The sequence below is a fragment of the Manis javanica genome, chromosome 15 (assembly GCF_040802235.1).
Source record: "Manis javanica isolate MJ-LG chromosome 15, MJ_LKY, whole genome shotgun sequence".
NCBI classification, from domain to species: domain Eukaryota; kingdom Metazoa; phylum Chordata; class Mammalia; order Pholidota; family Manidae; genus Manis; species Manis javanica.
The window spans coordinates 45207573-45226255 of record NC_133170.1 but is presented as its reverse complement, the minus strand read 5'-3'; the positions used below and the strand labels follow the sequence as shown (position 1 = coordinate 45226255).

At 36.5% G+C, this 18683-nt stretch overlaps 1 protein-coding gene across 7 annotated transcripts in view; it reads left to right on the top strand.

The window, feature by feature from the left end:
• The window catches only part of ZNF385D (zinc finger protein 385D), a 986127-nt gene that overhangs the window by 864609 nt on the left and 102835 nt on the right, over positions 1-18683 (top strand). For all 7 annotated transcript variants that reach the window (XM_073223828.1, XM_073223832.1, XM_073223833.1 and 4 more), the window contains one exon: positions 13988-14098. In XM_073223828.1, the coding sequence (XP_073079929.1) occupies positions 13988-14098 (111 nt within the window). The remainder of the gene's footprint in view (positions 1-13987; positions 14099-18683) is intronic.

Genomic DNA, 18683 nt, shown 5'->3' with positions numbered 1-18683 from the left:
AAGTCAACAATGCTTTGGCATTACTTTGGGGATTAAATACAGCCTACAATGTAATAAAAGCGAGTGAGTTGTTGAAAAGACTTTATAATAGCCCTTGTTTATTTTGAGTTGTTCTTTAGTTTTCTTCCTCATTTCTTTTTTTATAAAAGTCTATGTGTCCCTGCTTGAGGTTTGCCAATTCCCAAGAACCCCAAATTCAGATCCAATTTTTAAACTGAGTTCAGAAATTTGTGGAGCTATTATACATGTTTGAGAGTCAATGTGATATATAGGAAGAACACTAGATTTTAATAAACCTGCACTTAAAAATAGTGGAGCTGCCTGGTAATAGAGGTTACCATGGCAAATCATTCATCCTGGCTATTCTTCAGTTTCCATATCTGTAAAAAAAGGATAATACCACATCCTTTATAGGATTATTTGGCTAAAAATTATTTACTGGTAGAAAGAAGCCATTGGTATCCTGGGAACATCTGGTAAAAGCATTTATTTACAGGAAGTCAGTTCTCTTACAAAGGTTTTGACCAGAGCTTCTCAGCCATTCCCCATGGAGCCTTTTAAAAACTGAATGGATTTGCCTTGTGTTGGGGTTCTGGCTCTGTACAAGCTCCCCATGTGATTCGGGCTGTACAGCCAGGGTTGAGAATGATTGCCTTAAATATGTGGCAAGCATTTTCAGAGACAAATTATTATTTTTACTACTTAAACATGCAGCTTATTTTGAATATTTACATCAAGGCCACAAAACATAATCAGCCTCAGATGACAATACAATTTTTCTACAAAATTGAATAATGTGGCTTCAAACAAGAATTCTTTCTTGGGCTGTAGTATAGTTTTCTCCTTAAAATAATTGACAGTTGGCTACAGCAACTACTTTTACATATCTAATTACTTTCTTCAACAATAAACCTTTCTTAAGCATTTTCTATGCTCAGCACTTATTTTTCAAAGGTGAGTGAAACTGACCACATCTTTTGCCATCTTGGGAGGGGAGAACTATTGACAAAGTATTTGACAGGCAGATACTATCTGGCATGCTGCTGGCACATACAGGATGTTGTGAGGATGAGGGAAGTGAATGGTCTTCATCCATGCCTCGTGAGAGACCAGAGGAGATCCTCTTGGAAAAAAATAGCATTAGGAGGGCTAGGCAGGAATTGTGCATGTAATGTGTAAGCTATAAAGACTGAAGAAAGGAAAGAGCCTTACAAAGGTAGAGACAATAAACCACACCTGGTTAGGCAAGGAATTGCCAGCAGATCTGTATTATTGGAGCAAAATATCAGAGGCAAAGGAGGAATGAAAATGAATCCAGAGACGTGGGCCTGGGTTAGTTCATAGAAGGCAGTGTTTGTCCACCACAGTGCCCCTTAATGGCTTGAATACCAACCACATCACTGGCTAAGAGAAACAGGTGTATGGGCCACCTGTGGGGATTGGGGGATGGAAGGATGTGCATGTAAAGTAGTGAATGGATTATTTCAGTACCAGGAGAAGTAGAATATTTCAAGAATTAGCAAGACTAGCCCAAATGCAGAACAGAAGAAATGGAGCCCTGCCAAATTCCAAGCAGTGAGAGGCTTCATGCAGAGAGTGTGTGGATAAGTACTGGAACATAAATTGGTACATAAATAAGATGCATGAATGTGCAAACACATATAAACCTACTTACGTACAAACATCTTTGCATTTTTGAACAAAACAAAGACAAGCAAGGACAGTCCCCTGTGCTTGGTTTCATTGGCATGTGTTTTCTTGGATGTTTCGTGCCAGAAGAGACCATATAAATCACCTACAGAAATGGAATTTGTGGAAAAAGAGCTATCCCAGTTATTAGACTTTCTCAAAGGCATTAAGTGGTGAATTAAAGAAACAAGCAAAGGAGCAAGAAAAAAGTACAATGGAAAAATCATGTAGACCCAAATTTAACCTTGCAATTAAAATCAGGATAATCTCTTTATAACTTTTATTTTGTGACATTTCCAAAATAGATTGTCTGCAACATAGGCAGGGCTTACTAGTAGAGATCTGTACTACTTCTCTCAATTCCATTCTCCTCATCATCTCTATGTAAATTACCTTGAGTTTTGATTTTCTTCCCAGACCTTTAGGGATTACAAAACTCTTTGAGGCCAAAAGTGATCATGTTAGGAAGAGGGCAGGCAAGGAGTAGGCTCAGTGATCCACTGGTTGTTGAAATGTTCCCTTTTAGTTGGCTGAGACAAGGAAACTGATTTAAATTTAAATTTAAATTTTTCCTTTTACCAGGAAATCCTAGAATTGGTACCTGAGTAAAATTTTTTATGTTGTACATTTCACCTGTCATAGGTTACAATGTGTCCTGGAAATGAAGATATGTTCAGAACTCCCAGTATATCATAAAGTGACATTGTCTGAAATAGACTCTTTAAAAAGTTAATCAAGTTAATCAGTAGAGTGGTCCCTAATTCAATACGACTGGTGTCCTTATAAAAGGGGGAAATTTGGTTACAGAGACAGACATGAGCAGGAAGGTAGGGGATTAGAGTGGTGCCTTAATAAGCCAGATTGCCATCTACTGCTGGCAAAACACCAGAAGTTCAGAATGGCAGGAAGGATTCTCCTGATAAGTTTCAGAGGAAGCATGGCTTTGCCAGTATCTTGATTTTAGACTTCTAACCTCCAGAAAAGTGAGATAATGAATTTCTGTTGTTTTAAGCCAGCAAGTTTGCAGTACTTTGTGACAGAAGGCTTAGGAAATGAATACATGGTTAAAATATTAAAAAGGAATTATTAAAAGGCCAGTTAACATAGAACTTCCACATTTTGTTTCAAGCTAAAACATCATCCATCCACCCATCCATCCAATAGAACCATACTTTTCTAAAAGAAAGGGCTTTAACAACAGAGAAGTAAGGAGGATGTAATTTCAGAATAAGAGAAAATCCTTTAAGTTTAGCCATTTGAGATTTATGTATAAAAGTATATTGTCCTTATCTTTCTTCTAACCAGAATATTGCAGTGTTCAATACCTGGCCCATATTACAATGATCTTCCCAGGAACCAGATGTGTTTGTGGACAGCTGGTAATAGAATGGATTTCTAGAATTTATTTTCCTGCTCAATCAATAATGCCAGGCTCTCTGGGGCATTCTCCGTAAATGGAATCCCAACTCTGGGGTTATTGGGTTTAATAACCTCAGACCTTATTCAGAGACCAGGCGGAAAGACCACTGAGAAACCTCACTTCTTACACAGGCAGGCACCCTCAGCATTAACTGTCAAAAGAGATTTTGCTATTAAACTCCACCAGAAACAGGATTCTGATCATATCATTTGAGTCCAATTAAGTCTCTGTAATGCTCACAACAAAGTTTCTAAAGTGTCCAAATTAAGCACCAGAGTCTTCTCCACAGGGTGAAATTAGTGTGATCAGGCAATATTTATTCTTTTTAAAGAAACTGAATACTCTTTGGTACAGGAAAAAAAAAATCTCACTGCAGAACAAGGAAACCCATCAGTGGAATGAAATTGCCTTCTTTCCTTCCTTTTTTCTCAGATTTCCCCTAATCCCTTATGGTGTAGCTTTTCTCATTTTTGAAGCTTCAATAAAATTTAAATATACATTGAGGGTCCACTTGGTTACAGAGAAAGGAATGAGAACCACAGGTATATGAACATAGGTGAAACATAGCCCCTACCTACAAAAATACCACAAATAAATGATCTATAAAGTTTTCTGCCCAGACTTAACCATCCATAACTGAGAAATTGTATTGGTAGCAATTCCATGTTTCCACTTAAAAATTTCAAGAGTGCAGGTACCTATGGGCATCTCATGAGAGAGCCATGTATATTCGTTAAATGCAATTTGCTTGAGCACATAAATGATTCTAAGAAAAATAATGGCTTAAGATCCCCTCAAGCTCATCCACCCTGTACTTTGCACTTTCTGTTTCACTTTATTAGACTACTCATAGAACGTTAGGAAAAGAGCCACGGCAGAAAGCTACTGATGGTGAAATGTCTCTTACGTTTGGACATTTCCTGAGTACTTGGAGAGCTTCCAAATGCCTTTGCTCATTTAAGTTCAAACATTGGTTTTCTGAACAAAATCAGCTTCTCCTTGACTGATCAGGTGGGCAGCATAGCTGTTAGTCTTTGTCTAGGAAGATGCCAGATGGGAAAATGGTCTGATAGTAGCACGTAAAGTGTAGATGAAAGAACCCATCAACCATTAGATGATAATACATTATATGCAAATTCTGCTGGGTGGCTTGCAGGTGCAGATTCTTCTCTCAGAGTTCACATCCTGTATATCATATGGTATTGCAAAGTCATTTCCCACATGCTTTTGCTGCTACAGAGCTTTCTTCATCCCCTATGCCCAAGGTTGCCTTACGAACCCAGGTATTTCCACTGCTGTTGTTGATACCATTCCAAGACTGGTATTATGTTTTGATATTGGAGTTCAATTTTTTTTTACTTATCAGTTAACTCAGCAGATGTATGTTGAGTCCTTGATAAGAGGGAGCCACTCTGCTAATTGCTGAGACAAAGAATAGTGGGATCCAGCCTTGACTTTCTCTCTGTTCAGAGACAAACCAGTGAAGAGATATCTTTAGATACTGTGAAGGAGTGTTATGCTGACTGAGTGGGAGGGCCAAGCCCACTTGAAGAGAGTCAGCTAAGAATTCTGGACGAAGAGACGAGTCCTGAGAAGTGGGTAGACATTAGCGAGGGGAAGACAAACTAGAAAGCAGGGGGAAGAGTTTTCAAGACAGGAAATAGAATGTGCAAAAGGCTTCCAGGTAAAAGGAACTTGGTGCCTTGAAAATTCCGGTAATGTACTTAAGTGACATATTTTCTACTTGATTTGAATCAGCAGATTCGGATGTAGCCAGATTAATGAGATTGATGAGAATAAGCCTACCTCTATTGAATGAATTTATTTGTTGAATGAACTCATGCATGTCCTCTGCTATTTGGGAAAAGTAAAGAAACCAGGAAACTTGATGTGTACCTCCCTTCAAGACCCCTGCCAGGTCAGAGCTGGATCCTGGGCTTGGTGGGTGGTATTCCTGTTGAATGCCCTACCAGCCCAAATCCCACAGAGAGGAGAGTAAAGACATCATGCCTCAAGTTATTTTCACTTCTGTATGATCTGCTGAATGATTTGTGCCTGAACTTTTACCTTTTGAGTTTGTATGAGAAATAAAAAATACGATAAATATAATAAACCCATATTCACCCTGAATTTTACAACTGTTAATATTTTGTCATTTTTGCTTCCAGATGTTTCACATGTTAGAAGATATATGGATGGAGCTCCAGTCCTCTTTAGCGACTGTCCTAGACCTATCCTTAGATCCCCAAGACACAACAACTGTCACCATGTTGGCGTATACTCTTCTTTCCATTCTAGTTCACATGTACTTTTATATACAAATACATGCACCCACCATTCACAGATTTTCCTGTACATGTGATTATTGTTATTTTTCACTGTAGAATATTGTAAACAAGTCAAAAATAGAATAGCATAATGAAAATCCCCATAGCCATCACCAGCTTCAGTAATTACCAGCTTCAATAATTATCAGCTTGGGACCAATCTTTTATCATCTATATCCTCACATAGTCTCCAAATACCCTCAATTATTTTGAAGCAAATCACAGTCATAATATTGTTTGCTCAGTATATATTTTACTGTGTATATATTTCTAAAAGATGATGGTTTTTCAGAACACAGTTCCACAGTTATCACAACTTAAAATAAAAAATAATTCCTTACATTATAAATACCCAATATTATGTTCCCCCATTTGTCTCCTAATGTTTATCGTACAGTTTGTTAGAAACAGAGCCCGTGTAAGGACCATTGTTTGGAAATGATTGCAGTGTCTCCTCAGTGCCGTTAAAGTTGTCCCCATAGCATGTTCATGCTATTTATTGGTTCACAAAAGCCTGTCAGTTGTTCTATAGTTTCCCACAGTTTGGAATTGGCTGAATTTATTGATGTGGAACTTTTGACATGTTCTTCTGTCTCTCTTTCCTGCAAATAGGTAATTACATCTAGAGGCTGAATCACATTCAGGTTTGTTATTTTGGGCAAGACTTCCTCATAGGTGGTATTGTACTTCTAGGGACAACTGATGTCCAGATGTCTCTTTTTTGTTCATTAGCAATAGTTGATGGTCATTGTCTAGACACGTCATTTCTTTAGAGATCATAAAGTGGTACTATCCTAATCGCTTCTTCCTCCTTTATTTATTGACTATGCACATGTGATCTTTTTAATGTGTGATGTCATATTCTAGATATTTTTATGTATTTTGTTCTGCCTGTCCATGCTGATAAAGATTTTATGAATTCCTTATAACTTCTGTATGATCTTCCATCTTATAGCTCCTTGGCCATTTATCATTACTCCTATTGTTGGCTTTAGGTTGTTTTAAAATTTTTGCTAATACAAACAAAACTGCAGCAAATTTCCTTGTAATGATCTTCTGGTTCACATGAGTTTCTCCAGTAGTTGAATGTTTAGGTCAGATGTTCAGATCATTTTCAGTTTTACTAAGTGCTGCTGAATTTTTCTGCACTTCTCCCAAATCCTTGTCAATACTGAATGTTGTCAGATTTATTTTTACCAACTATCCATGTAAGAACTATCTCCTTGTTATATTAAATATCATGTGCATAGTAACCAATGCATTGTATTTTTTATTGGCTATTCAGATATTCTCTAAAAGTTTCCCCTTAATATCCCTTGACCATTTTACCAGTGGTATTTTATCTTTTACATAGTTATTTATAGAACTCCTCCATGTAGTCAGAGCACAGACTCTTGGACTGACTTAGACATTGCAGACATTTTCTCCTCATCTTTTTCTAAACACACTTACTTTTTCTTTTTGCTGATGAAAGAAAAACTAGCACAGTGTTTAAGAGTAAAGATGGTGATGTCAGACCCCCCTGAATTCAAATCGCAGCTCTAGAACTGCCTAGCTATGAAAGCCTAATCCAATTCACTTCATGTCCTTATACCTAAACATTCTCATATGTAAAATAGGAGCCAAGAAAGTATCTTCCTCTCTACCTCCTGCTCAGTTTTACTGTGAACCTAAAACTGCTATAAAAAATAAAGTTTATTAACAGAGAAATAAAATGTTTACCTTATAGGAATAGGGTGAAGACTCCCTGAAACATGGCATATGACATGGACAGTGCCTCACCCATCTAAGTGCTCATTTAAAATGACCTGTTGTTTTCTTCAAATCTAACGTTTATTGTAGTTAAATTTATATATCTTTCCCTGGACAGCTTTGGATCACGTGGATCATTTGAAGCATCTTTCTTATCTTCCTAGGTTTTCTGCTTCTGGAAAGGAACAGTGATTTTACTATTTTTGCTATAAAATAAAATAAGAGCAGAAGTAGCTACATTTATTGAGTGCTTTCTCTTTGCCAAATACTAGGCTTTGTGTACATATTCTGTAATTCATTAGTCACAGTATCCTAACCTGATTATCAGTCCATTTTGGAGGTGAGGAAATGGAGGCTTAGAAAGATAAAACGGCTAGTAAATTTTAAAAAGCAGCAACATTTTAGACTGCATCTTAACCATTCCTTACTTCCTACTCCTGGGAGAAGAGGAAGTGTTAGACTTAGTGTCCTGTATCATTGCTGCGAGAACCTAGAAGTTGGGGGAGGATTGGTTGTTTGCCTGCTTTTTGTGTTACCTGGACCTCATCTCTGGGTATTACTGGTCTTGTGAATAGAAAGGGAGGGCAAAATATGATCCTTGAGATTCTGTTGAGCTCTAGGGTACTATGGTTCTTAGAAAAAGCTCCACACACAGAAATGATCTGTGCAGCACTGTTTGAAATGGTGGCAACCTAAGTATCCGATAGAGTAGGCTGTAAGTGAAGTGTGGTGCAGTCATTTAACGAAATAGCATACCACCATTTAGTTTGTAAATATGAAAACTGAAGTTAAATGAAAGTGTTCTTTTGATATATTGATAAGTAATAAAAGAGAGAGTATTCTATGTTATGCTTATAACTATGTGAAATTAAACAGAAGTACAAAGGTGTACAATTATTGTATAAGATAGAATTTGGCTGACTTAGTCATCAGTTCTTTGGAGGTAACCCCTGAAATCTTGGAATTTCCTGAGTGGTAAGAGTGCCTTTGCTAATCATGCAACCTTGGTCATACCTGAGTTTATACTAATGAAATGACTCAGACTGGAGGCCAGTCATCAGAAACACTAGCCAGGTGATGAGAGGATTGGGCTTTGAACAGGTAATATCAGTCTGACCTCAGGGAAGGGGAACAGCACCAGAGATGAGTTCAATGAATCATGTAGTGAAACCCCAATAAAAACTCTGGACAGCAAGGCTTGGGGAACTTGTTGGTTGGAAGGGTGTCAAGAATAAATCTTCCAGCTTCCACGGGGAGAGGACGGGGCTCCGTGCTCAGGAACCTCGCAGGCTCTCCATTGGCTGTGGGGCTCTCCATTTGGCTGGTCCTGATGTGTATGCTTTATAAGAAAACTGTAAGCATAGATATACTGCTTTTGTGAGTTCTATTAATCATTCTAGCAGATTATGAAACCTGCAGGGGTCATGGTAACCCATGATTTATGGTCCTTTTGTCAGAAACAAAGGTGTCTGAGGGACTCTTGAACCCTCAGGTGCACTCTGGGGGGAGGACAGATTTGTTGGGGGCTGTGCCCTTCACCTGCAGAAACAACACTGACTCCACGTACTTAGTGTCGGAACTGCACTGCACGACTGCAGCAACCATTTTGAAAAATGCTGTGAAGTACCTATTAAAGCTTAACCCATGCATATCCTACCACCTAGGAATTTAATTCCTAGTTATGTACTTCAGACAAATGACTGCTATATCCATGCTCACAAATATTTATAGTAGCTTTAGTGTAACAGATTCAAACTAAAAACAACCCAAATATCCACCAACTGTATAATTGGAAATCGTGGTATGTTCATATTATAGAATACTACATATCAATGAAAAATGAAAAAAATACAGACATAATGTTAACTGAAAGAAGCCAGAAACACAAGAATATATACTATATAATTATATTTTTATGGTATAATTACAGGCAAAAATAATCTATGTAATAGATTTAATAATGATGGTTACCACTGGATGCTATTAAGCAGGCAAAAGCAGGACTAGGAGCCTTCTAGAATGCTGAAAATGTTCTATATATTTATTGGATGGTGATAACATGGTAGTTTGGACATGTTTAAAAAATATAACTAATGATACACTTAAGATATATGTACTTTTCTATATGTAAGTTAGAGGTCCATTTAAAAAGTTAAAAGAAAAACTTGCAAATTTTACAAATAGACAAATCTGTTGTAGGGTAGGATTATTAGGTATTTTTTTAAATTAGTGTTTTCTAATGTGTGAATATAAATAACATAAACTCAAGTTTTACTAATTGATAGTTGGTAAGCTGAACCCATGAGCGTCACATTATGCTGTTACAACTAACAGTCAAAACTATCCAGGACAATGGGTATCACAAAGCTTGATTGTGGTACCTGAGAGAGGCAGGGGGCCAGAGTGGGAGGCTGTGGGTCTCACTGTCTCTACCACTTACTAGCTGTGTGAACTAGGCAGTGGGGAAACAAGAGCTCCTCAGTAAGTTGTTAGGATAGGAATAATGCTTATAAACATTAAAAAATAAAGCATTAAGTGCCCGTAAGTGTAACCTTCACAGTCATCGTCCCTGGCCATTGTTGTATAGAAATATCAGCTGGAAGAGACAACCTTTATATTTCTGGACTTATAAACTTCCTGGCATTTAAGTTCTTATTCTTTGATTTCAAAACTGAAAGCCATGATCATAATAGGAACAAAAAGAGAGGTGGTCTCTTCAAACAGGAAATGTAAACTCAGGGTTAAGGGCCATCCTCAGAAAATGCAGCAGACATCCCAGAGCCGGGGAGCTGAGTGGCGGCAGCTGTACCCAGGCTGTCACTTGTGTACTTATTTACAAATCAATTTAGCAGAATGCCCAGTGGGGAGGTGAGGGAATAGCTAGGCCTGAGATAGAAATGCAAAGATCCTCAAGCCCAAAATGAAGAAAAACATATTCATTTGGCCTTAAATAAAGCCATAGGCTGAGTTTGAAATTGAATTTTGGTCTAGAGTTTGGGGCGGTATAGCAATAGTTAGCACACAATTCTTCGCCATTATTGGTTTGGGGAGGTTGGATAACGTATTTTGAAAACATTCACTTTCAAAATAACCTGTTTTAAATAAATATGTCTTAAAATAACATGCAGATTGTACCATCTTTCAGTTTTAAATCCAGGTCTGCATAGGTTAAATGAACTCTGTTGAAGCTTTTGTGAATCTGATTTCTTTGTGTTACATTTTTTTAGGTTAGTGTCTATACTAAAGACTTTACATTTTATTCATATTTTTATAATGACTTTTCCCAGATTGCTGTTTTCTAGACTGTATGCATTGAACAAGGTTGCTAAATTTAAAAACAAAGAAAAAACAAAAGTGTTGGTTAAATTATCTCATATATTATTCTAAGGAGATATTTTCATTGTGGGACATTAATATTTTATTGTGTGCTGTGAGCTGTAGTACCTAAGTTTCCTACGACTTATTTGACTCAAGAACTTGCTTTCTTTTCTTGCCTGCAAACACTGGCATCTCTTGAAACCGCTTTTGTGGAAAAACTCCTAATTATAATATGCACACAAATAAGAAAGTGTGACTGTTTTGACCAACCATACCTACTGGTATATGGGGAAAAACCAACCTATATGACTTTATTTTTGAGCAAAATGTTAGATTGTAATCATAAATAATGGTATGTTTAGACAAAATGATCAAAGTGGCTGGGTGCATGTTCCCTGAGTGAAAGTAGATGCAACTTTTAGTTACATACCATGTGGTATCATTTGATTAACTATTTAACAACAGAAATAAATATTTAACAGCTATTTAGATTTTCCTTTTGCATGATGCCTTGTCATAAATGGTTTTACATATATTTACAGATGCATCTGTTAGAAAGGTGAATATGCTTTATGTTCATTAGTAATGGCATTAAACTTATTTTATTTACTAGATACCTAAAATGATAAAAGATAATTACTTTTGTTGATGTAACTGTAGTTTGTAAAATACATCTTTAAAACATAATCCAGTTAGGTTTTTTTTTCCCTAAGTATACTGGAAAGTAAAATTGTCTCTGAAGAAGTATACACTACTTTGCATTTTAAAATTTGACTTTATAGTCACAGTGACCAGAACATCATTCAAACATAAGAATGAAAGGTAGAGAATATACCACATTTGCATGAAGTATCTAGTTCCAAAATACGTCCTACGCAGATATGGATTGCATGTAGCCACTGTTTCCACAGTATTACTAAAAGACTAAAATAATAAGCTGCTCACCAATATATGATAGTAACTCATCACTTAGCATTTGCAGCAAGAATCTTTAATATAAAAGTATAGTTCATTTTTATTTCACAGCATCATTATAAGAGAAGTTCAATATTTCTAAATAGGTTATAGGCATAATTCACCTTATCCCCTGATAGAAATGGGCCCCATTTATGCACCAATCAAGTTCAATATAACATAATGCGACAACCACTTCTAAGTCAGTGACCTCTTTCTGCTTTTAATTTTTCTTTAGCTATTGGCTGAAAGAGAAATTATCCTCCAGTGATCTCTGTGTTGTTGTCAGAGAAGCATTGTAATGGCATGTTTAAAGCAGTGTAAGAGTGACCCCAGGAAGCCAAATGAAGGCTACCGAAGCAGCCCAGATTCATGCATTTGTGTGGCTGCTGGCTCCTCAAGCTCTGTGCTTGTCCATTTTGGTTCTGAGGTCATAGGGGCAAGACGGGGTTGAGGAAGGTGTGGAGCTTAGTTGTGGTGGGGGTCTTGCATAGAGAGAGAGAGAGAATCCTGTATCATCTCCTTTCATACTATTTTCTGATAATAGTTCCAAGCTAAGGAAAAGAATAATCTTTAAGTAAATTTTAATGTTTGGGTTAGGATGATAAACTGAAATGAGGAATGAACTTTGTATAGTAAGATTTGAAGAATATACAATTTACTGGAAACAATTCAAATGTTCATCAACTGACAGATGGATGAACACATGTTGGTACATCCACACAAAGAAACACTATTCAGTAATGAAAAAGCAATAAGCTACAGATACATGTAACAATGTAGGTAAATACCAGACACAAAAGACCACATACTGCATGATTCTATTTATACAAACTTTGAGAAAAGGAAAAAATCAGTGGGTTCAGAGACTGGGGTGGGAGGCACCACAGAGGGGTCAGGAGGAACCTCTTCCAGATAAGGGAAATGTTTTATGTGATAAACAGTATTACTATATATATTTGTTAAGTGTCATCAAATTCTACACTTAACATTGGTAAATTTTATTTATGTAAATTATGCCTAAATAAAACTGGTTAAAAAGGAAGTATAGTAGAATTCACTAGCAAGGGGGAAGAGGGCTCTAGAATTTGTTAATACCTGGAAGTGACCAGAAAAATAATGAGATAGTAGACTTTCATTGAGAATCCAGGCAGGGATTAACATCAAAGAAAAAATTTAAAGTAGAGTAAAAGATAAAAATAATTACATCCATGAGTTCTTCTTGATCATTGTAACTGTTTAATATATAAGTCGCTTAGCCTAGTGCTTAGCATATACAAGGCACTTAATAAATGTTTACTTAGGGTAAATAACCTACAGTGTATCACAGGAGATGAAAGAGCATCAACTCACAGACATTCTTAGCTTTCTTGTGTCTGTGTCAAATCATATCCGAGCTATTTCAACCCATTGTGAGGAATCTCATAAGAACTTTGTATGTGATGACAATTAAAGAGTTGCAAAGTTTGCAGGCATTCATCATAAGTCAGGGCTATATATGTAACATTTAAGTCATATTGCAATGTTTTTTGGCCATATGAGAAATGAATAGTGTGCTGACAATGACTATTAAGAGTATGAGGTTCATATAACCTTGATCTTCTAATGTCCTGCAAGACAGAAAATGTAAAAGCCAACATTTATTGACTCCTTAATGTGCCCAGCACTGACTGTGCTAAAAAAATTTCATGAATTACCTCTTTTAAACCTCACCCCAACCCTAACAGATAAACATAGATAAGCAAAGAGGGTGTTACCCAACTATTAAGAAACAGGTCAAAAATTTTAACAGTTAAGAACCACTGATGCAGACCATCAGACTGAGCTTGGAGAGTAGACATTAAGATTTTTCAGAGCTGGATTGCTGACATGTTTTGGTGTCACTTTTCCTGCGAATATGGGGTAGAGAGAGAGAATTGACATGTAGCCCAAATTCTCTGAATCTCAAATAATAAGTCCGTAAAATAACATTATGTGGTAGGTAGTCAATCAATGATTGTCAAATGAATTGATAGCTCTGATGTTTGACTTCTTGGAAAGCAGGATTTTGTATAATATATTCTTAAGGTAGAAAAGATACCAAATGTAGGTATCTTTATGTTGCATAATGGTTCATACTTTACTTTCAGAGCTGCTCATCTAACCAAGTCTATTTTGAAGTCCATTTAAGGGCATGTACAGACATACTTCTGAATAAGATTGCTGGCATTTCCAATAGCTTGCTTTGATAAACCCTTTAATTATATTTTAAGATTATCAAATGGAGACAATTGTTGATTCTAAATGAGAAAAGCAGTTAGTATGCAGACTCTAATGGGCACATATATCATTTCCTTATCATACTGAGCTTCAAGCTTACTGTCTATTAGCCAAGAAAGTAGAAATGCCATTTCATAGAATAAAAATGGTTTTTATAATGTGTGCAGTAGATTGAAGCTGTATGGATTGGCTCTTTAATGAAACAGGCAACATTCCAAAGGAACTGACAAGCTTTATTTCTGTTTGTTTTATTTTTTTCTCATTGCAGATGGACCCGATTCAGAAAGCTGTAATAAATCATACATTCGGGGTTCCTCTTCCTCATCGAAGAAAACAAATCATATCGTGCAACATTTGCCAGTTGAGATTTAATTCCGATGTAAGTTTATCATTTAGTATTCACTAAAAAAAAAAAAAGTATTAAGCTGTTCTAATCTTGCAGAACAGATTTCTTTTCTCCAATAACTGAGCATGTCAATATTCAAAGATAATATTTTAACTCCTCATGTGCTTTAATTTTGGAGCTTACTATGTTTGGTTGTTTACTCTGGGAAATCACACATACATAATCTTATATGCTTGCAGTTTAATGGGTTTTTTTTATTTTAGTTTCTCGGGAATGCTAAATTTAGGTCATACAAGTGAGCAACTATAAGGCTTTTAATAAATTACACCTCTGAAATAAGGTAGGTTCCAAATTATATTTCAAGGCCTGGATTTGGGGTTTATAAATTCTCTTTGCCTGCCCTGGTGGTCCTCACTTCCAGAACAACCTCTGTGTCCTTAATTATATGTGTTATAGCTCTCAAATTACTGTCCTAGAAGTATTAGCATTTAGCAGTGAGTCCTAAAATCCTCAGGCACTCAAGCCCATAGCAAATAAAACAAGTGGAGAACATGACAGAAGGGAGACATTTGTGAACTGGACCAGTGCTTTGCAGATTATTCACAATTAGTCACATTTTTCATACGTTTTTCTAAGGATCAGAGTGCACTTTGGATTCATCCCAGGGAAGCTAATTTTGGCTTGTGAAAAAATACTCCCATCCTGCTTTGTGTGGAGTTGATCCTGAGAGATACAGAAAAGAAAGGGAATCTTGGTTTGGAAGAAGTAGGAATTGAGCACCCTGATACCTAGGCAGGCAGAGGACCCCATCCTATCAAAACGGCCCTTCCAAAGGGCCATTATCCTGCCCTAAGCTGATGATGTGGAGATGATCAAACAGATCTGGTTTCTGGATAATGTTAGAATTCCATCTCCCTAAGCAAGTAGGTCCCCCTGGTGCTCTGGTGATGGGGATAGCATATGAGATAATTGGGCACAGGAAAGAGATGTGGCATAAATAAAGAACACTTTCATTTTCATAAGGAATGCTACTGTCTTAGAAGCTCATACCTACTAATAAAATAATCAAGTACTCTTATAACATCCCTTCTGTTGGCTTCTACAAGAGAAGTGTAGAGTGCCTGAATAGCCCTAAATAGTATTTGCTGCTCTTAAAAAAAAGAAAAAATAACACTGAACATACAGCATTCTATTTGAAGGGGCGCTTTTTGTTTTTCTGTTTTGTTTGGTGGTTTGTTTTTTAATACTGAGTGCCTTGATTTAAATTTTAATAAATTTACTATAGTTGAATTAACAAAAAAATTTCAAGTGATGAATGTTACATAATAGTCTCATCCAGCTGTCATTAAAAAACATAAAGAAGCCTCTTCCCCATATGTAAATAAGAGTTCTGAACTCAGTAGCTGCAGTTGTGACCATTTCTGCACACTCAACAGACAAGCACAGTGTTCTCTAACTTATTTCAGGCAGGCCCTTCTTGGTTCCTTTTCTTCTTAAGCGGAATTGATGCTTCCCTTTGGAATTTATCACATAACGGTGCAAAAGTCTCCCAGGACCCATGTTGCCAGCTTCTTACATCTAATGGGGCTATTTCAAATATCCCCTCTTGCAAACAATTTCACTGTCAATATTTTCCTCTCTACCAATTCCTATAAACTGAATTAGAAAGCGACTTCGAACTCGTAATGTAAGCAACTGTGCTCACATCCACACTAGGTCTGTTGGTCCGTATTCCTAGTAATGGTCACTCACCATTTCAAGGCAGTTCCTCTTTTTTTGGTTCTCTTTTGAGTATTTATAATCTTAAATGGGTATCAAAGTCATGTTTGAAGACTTTAGAAATATTGTCAGGAATATTTTTGGAAACGTATTTACATCTATGATCAATGTTTGCATAAAGAACGTAATAAAGAACATTTATATACTTTTCTAAAACATAATCTTATTTTCTTGGTGACAGAGAACAGCAATTTATTTTTTTGCCAATGAAGTTTCACAGTGACGTAGGGATTTGTATACATTTGTTAGTGATGAATGCTTCTCATTCTCACAACTTCACTTTAAGGTGTGTCTGGCATGTGGTGAAATGAAATGGTTGAAGTATTTGGGGGACTTAGACTAACCGGGCTGGGTCACAGAGAATTGCCCATTCTCTAGATGGTTCTCCTGTAAAATCCCCACCAATGCAGTGGTTTAAAAGAACACAGATGTATTATTCTGTACTTCTGGAGGGGAGAAGTCAGCAGGGGGTTTCACTGGGCCAACACCAAGGTTTCTGCAGGGTTGTTCCTCATGAAGGCTCCAGGAGAGAATTTAGTCCTTGCCTTTCTCTTCTATCTACCACCTTCCACTCCATCTGCAAAGCCAGCAATGGCCAACCAAGTCCTTCTTTCAGGCCCCTTGTGATCAGAGGGTGCCCACCTCAACAATCCAGGATCATTTCTCTATTTTAAAGTCAGTTGATTACCAACCTAATTCCATCTGCTATCCTAATCCCCCTTTGTCATGTAATGTAAACTCTTTATAGTTTCCAGGGATCAGGGCCTAAATATTATTCTGCCCACCACAGATACTCATTTAGGTGTTTGACTTAGGTTTGAACTGAACATCATGACCACTTGAATTTATCAGAGAATGGCCCCAGTCCAGTTTTGTTGTTCTATATAAACTGGACAAATGTGAATTCACTGCCCTTACATTTTTCCTTATCTTGAACCTTGCATATAAGTTCGTTATGTAGTGCTAATGTTTAAAATTGCAGTTTTTTTTAAAATAGAAAGACCCAATGTTACTGAGTTTATAAATGACCTAGCAACATTTTAACTATGGTTTACAAACAAAATGTAATTATTGCAAAATTGAAATACAGGAGTGAAAACTTTAGAGATATTTTAAATGTCTCTGTAACAGTTTTATGTCAATATGGAAACTAATGTACTGGAAATATTAGATCTGTTTACTTATTGACTGATCATGTCCATAAATACCAATTTTCTGAAATATTTAATACTGAATGCCAAGATCAATTATATTTATCATCCATTCATCCCTATGTAAGAAAATAACATCTAAGTAAAGAGAAAATAAAATATTGGATCATTTTAATCCCTAAAAAGGCTTTATAATCCTAATACAACTGCCTCTTTGTTATTCCCAGGTAAATCTGGAATTTACCTTCCTATTTCCATTCTTAAACCTAGAATTATTTAGGAAAAGTAGCACTGTAATTCACTTGTATGTTTGGTTGAATCCTCTGTCACATAGGCAGGTATTTCTGCCTTATGAACCTTTTTTCATTTCAAAGCTTCTTCCCCTTCCAAAGAAAATAATAGTTTGTAGTTCTTTTCATCCTTGCATCATGAGAATTCAATTTCCTTTCCCTCTAAGCTTTTATTTATTTTTTAACCCTTCATCTTATAAACTCTGTAGTTCTGTGTTACACCATACCTGTTTCCTGTAGAGCACATTTTCCATTTTTTACCTTTGTAAATGGCACATTATGTTGAATGCACATTAAATCAGTTGCTTTTTCATTTTTTTACCCTTTTCTTTGAAAAAACTCTTCTACACATTTATATGAAATATACACAGGGTTTTACAAAAAAGTTTCCCATTAAAAACTGAGAGGTTTTAATTTGTCCAATTATTTTATCAGCACCTTAAAATAAGCATGAATTATCATTAGTCTGGACAAGTTAGTAAATATGCCTTTGAGAGACAATTTATAGCCGAGTCAGCATAATGTAGGATTATTAAATGAATTATTATTAAAAGAATGATTATACAATGACTATTTACAGAGTGGGAAATAAGATCTCAGGCCCCAAACTAGGGAATCATAAAATAGCATCTAAGAGTCACTGTGGTTAACTTCCAAAGAGCATTTCATAAAATATTAGAGACAGAAGAAAACTTGGACTCATTTCATGCATGGAAACAAAGGTGTGGAAAGGGCAGAAGACTTATCCATGGCTCCCTGCCAGTTGCTGGCCACACAGGATCACGTCTTGGCTGTTTCTGCCTCGTCTGGTTCAGGTGGAGCAGCAAGTCCATCCAGAGGTTCCAGTGGGCCCTACAAAATGGAAGGATGGAGAACTGTGCTCTTTTTGTCCAGTCAGGCTGTCGCCCAGAGAGACGGCCTGAGGGGCCCCTTCCCTCATGGCACTGAGATGATGTTGTCTGATCTGTTCTGTGAAGTCATGCACAGTGAGGGCTAGGCTTACCCATGAGCACTCATAAGTCCTCTGCATTGGCGTCACTCACATTCCTAGCAATGTAGTGAAACTGAACAATATATCCAACTTTAATTCATAGCTCTGTCATAACTTGAACCACCAGATGTGGCAATATAATAAAGGAGATGCTAATAGGTATATTTTTTTCCTACCAATGGCTAAATTAGATAATTAAACTTTCTTAATAGCATGTCTTAAGGCACACATTTAAGCATTTAAATCAACATTATTTGCAGAGGCTGATGTTTAAAGGAAATACTGCCTAGATGGAGAGGAAAACAAGAACTAATAATGGTGGTTGTATTAAAGTTGAAGAACTATTCTTTTATTTACTCTTTCTACTTTTATTTTCCAAATCTGCTTTATAAGCATGCTTAAATTTT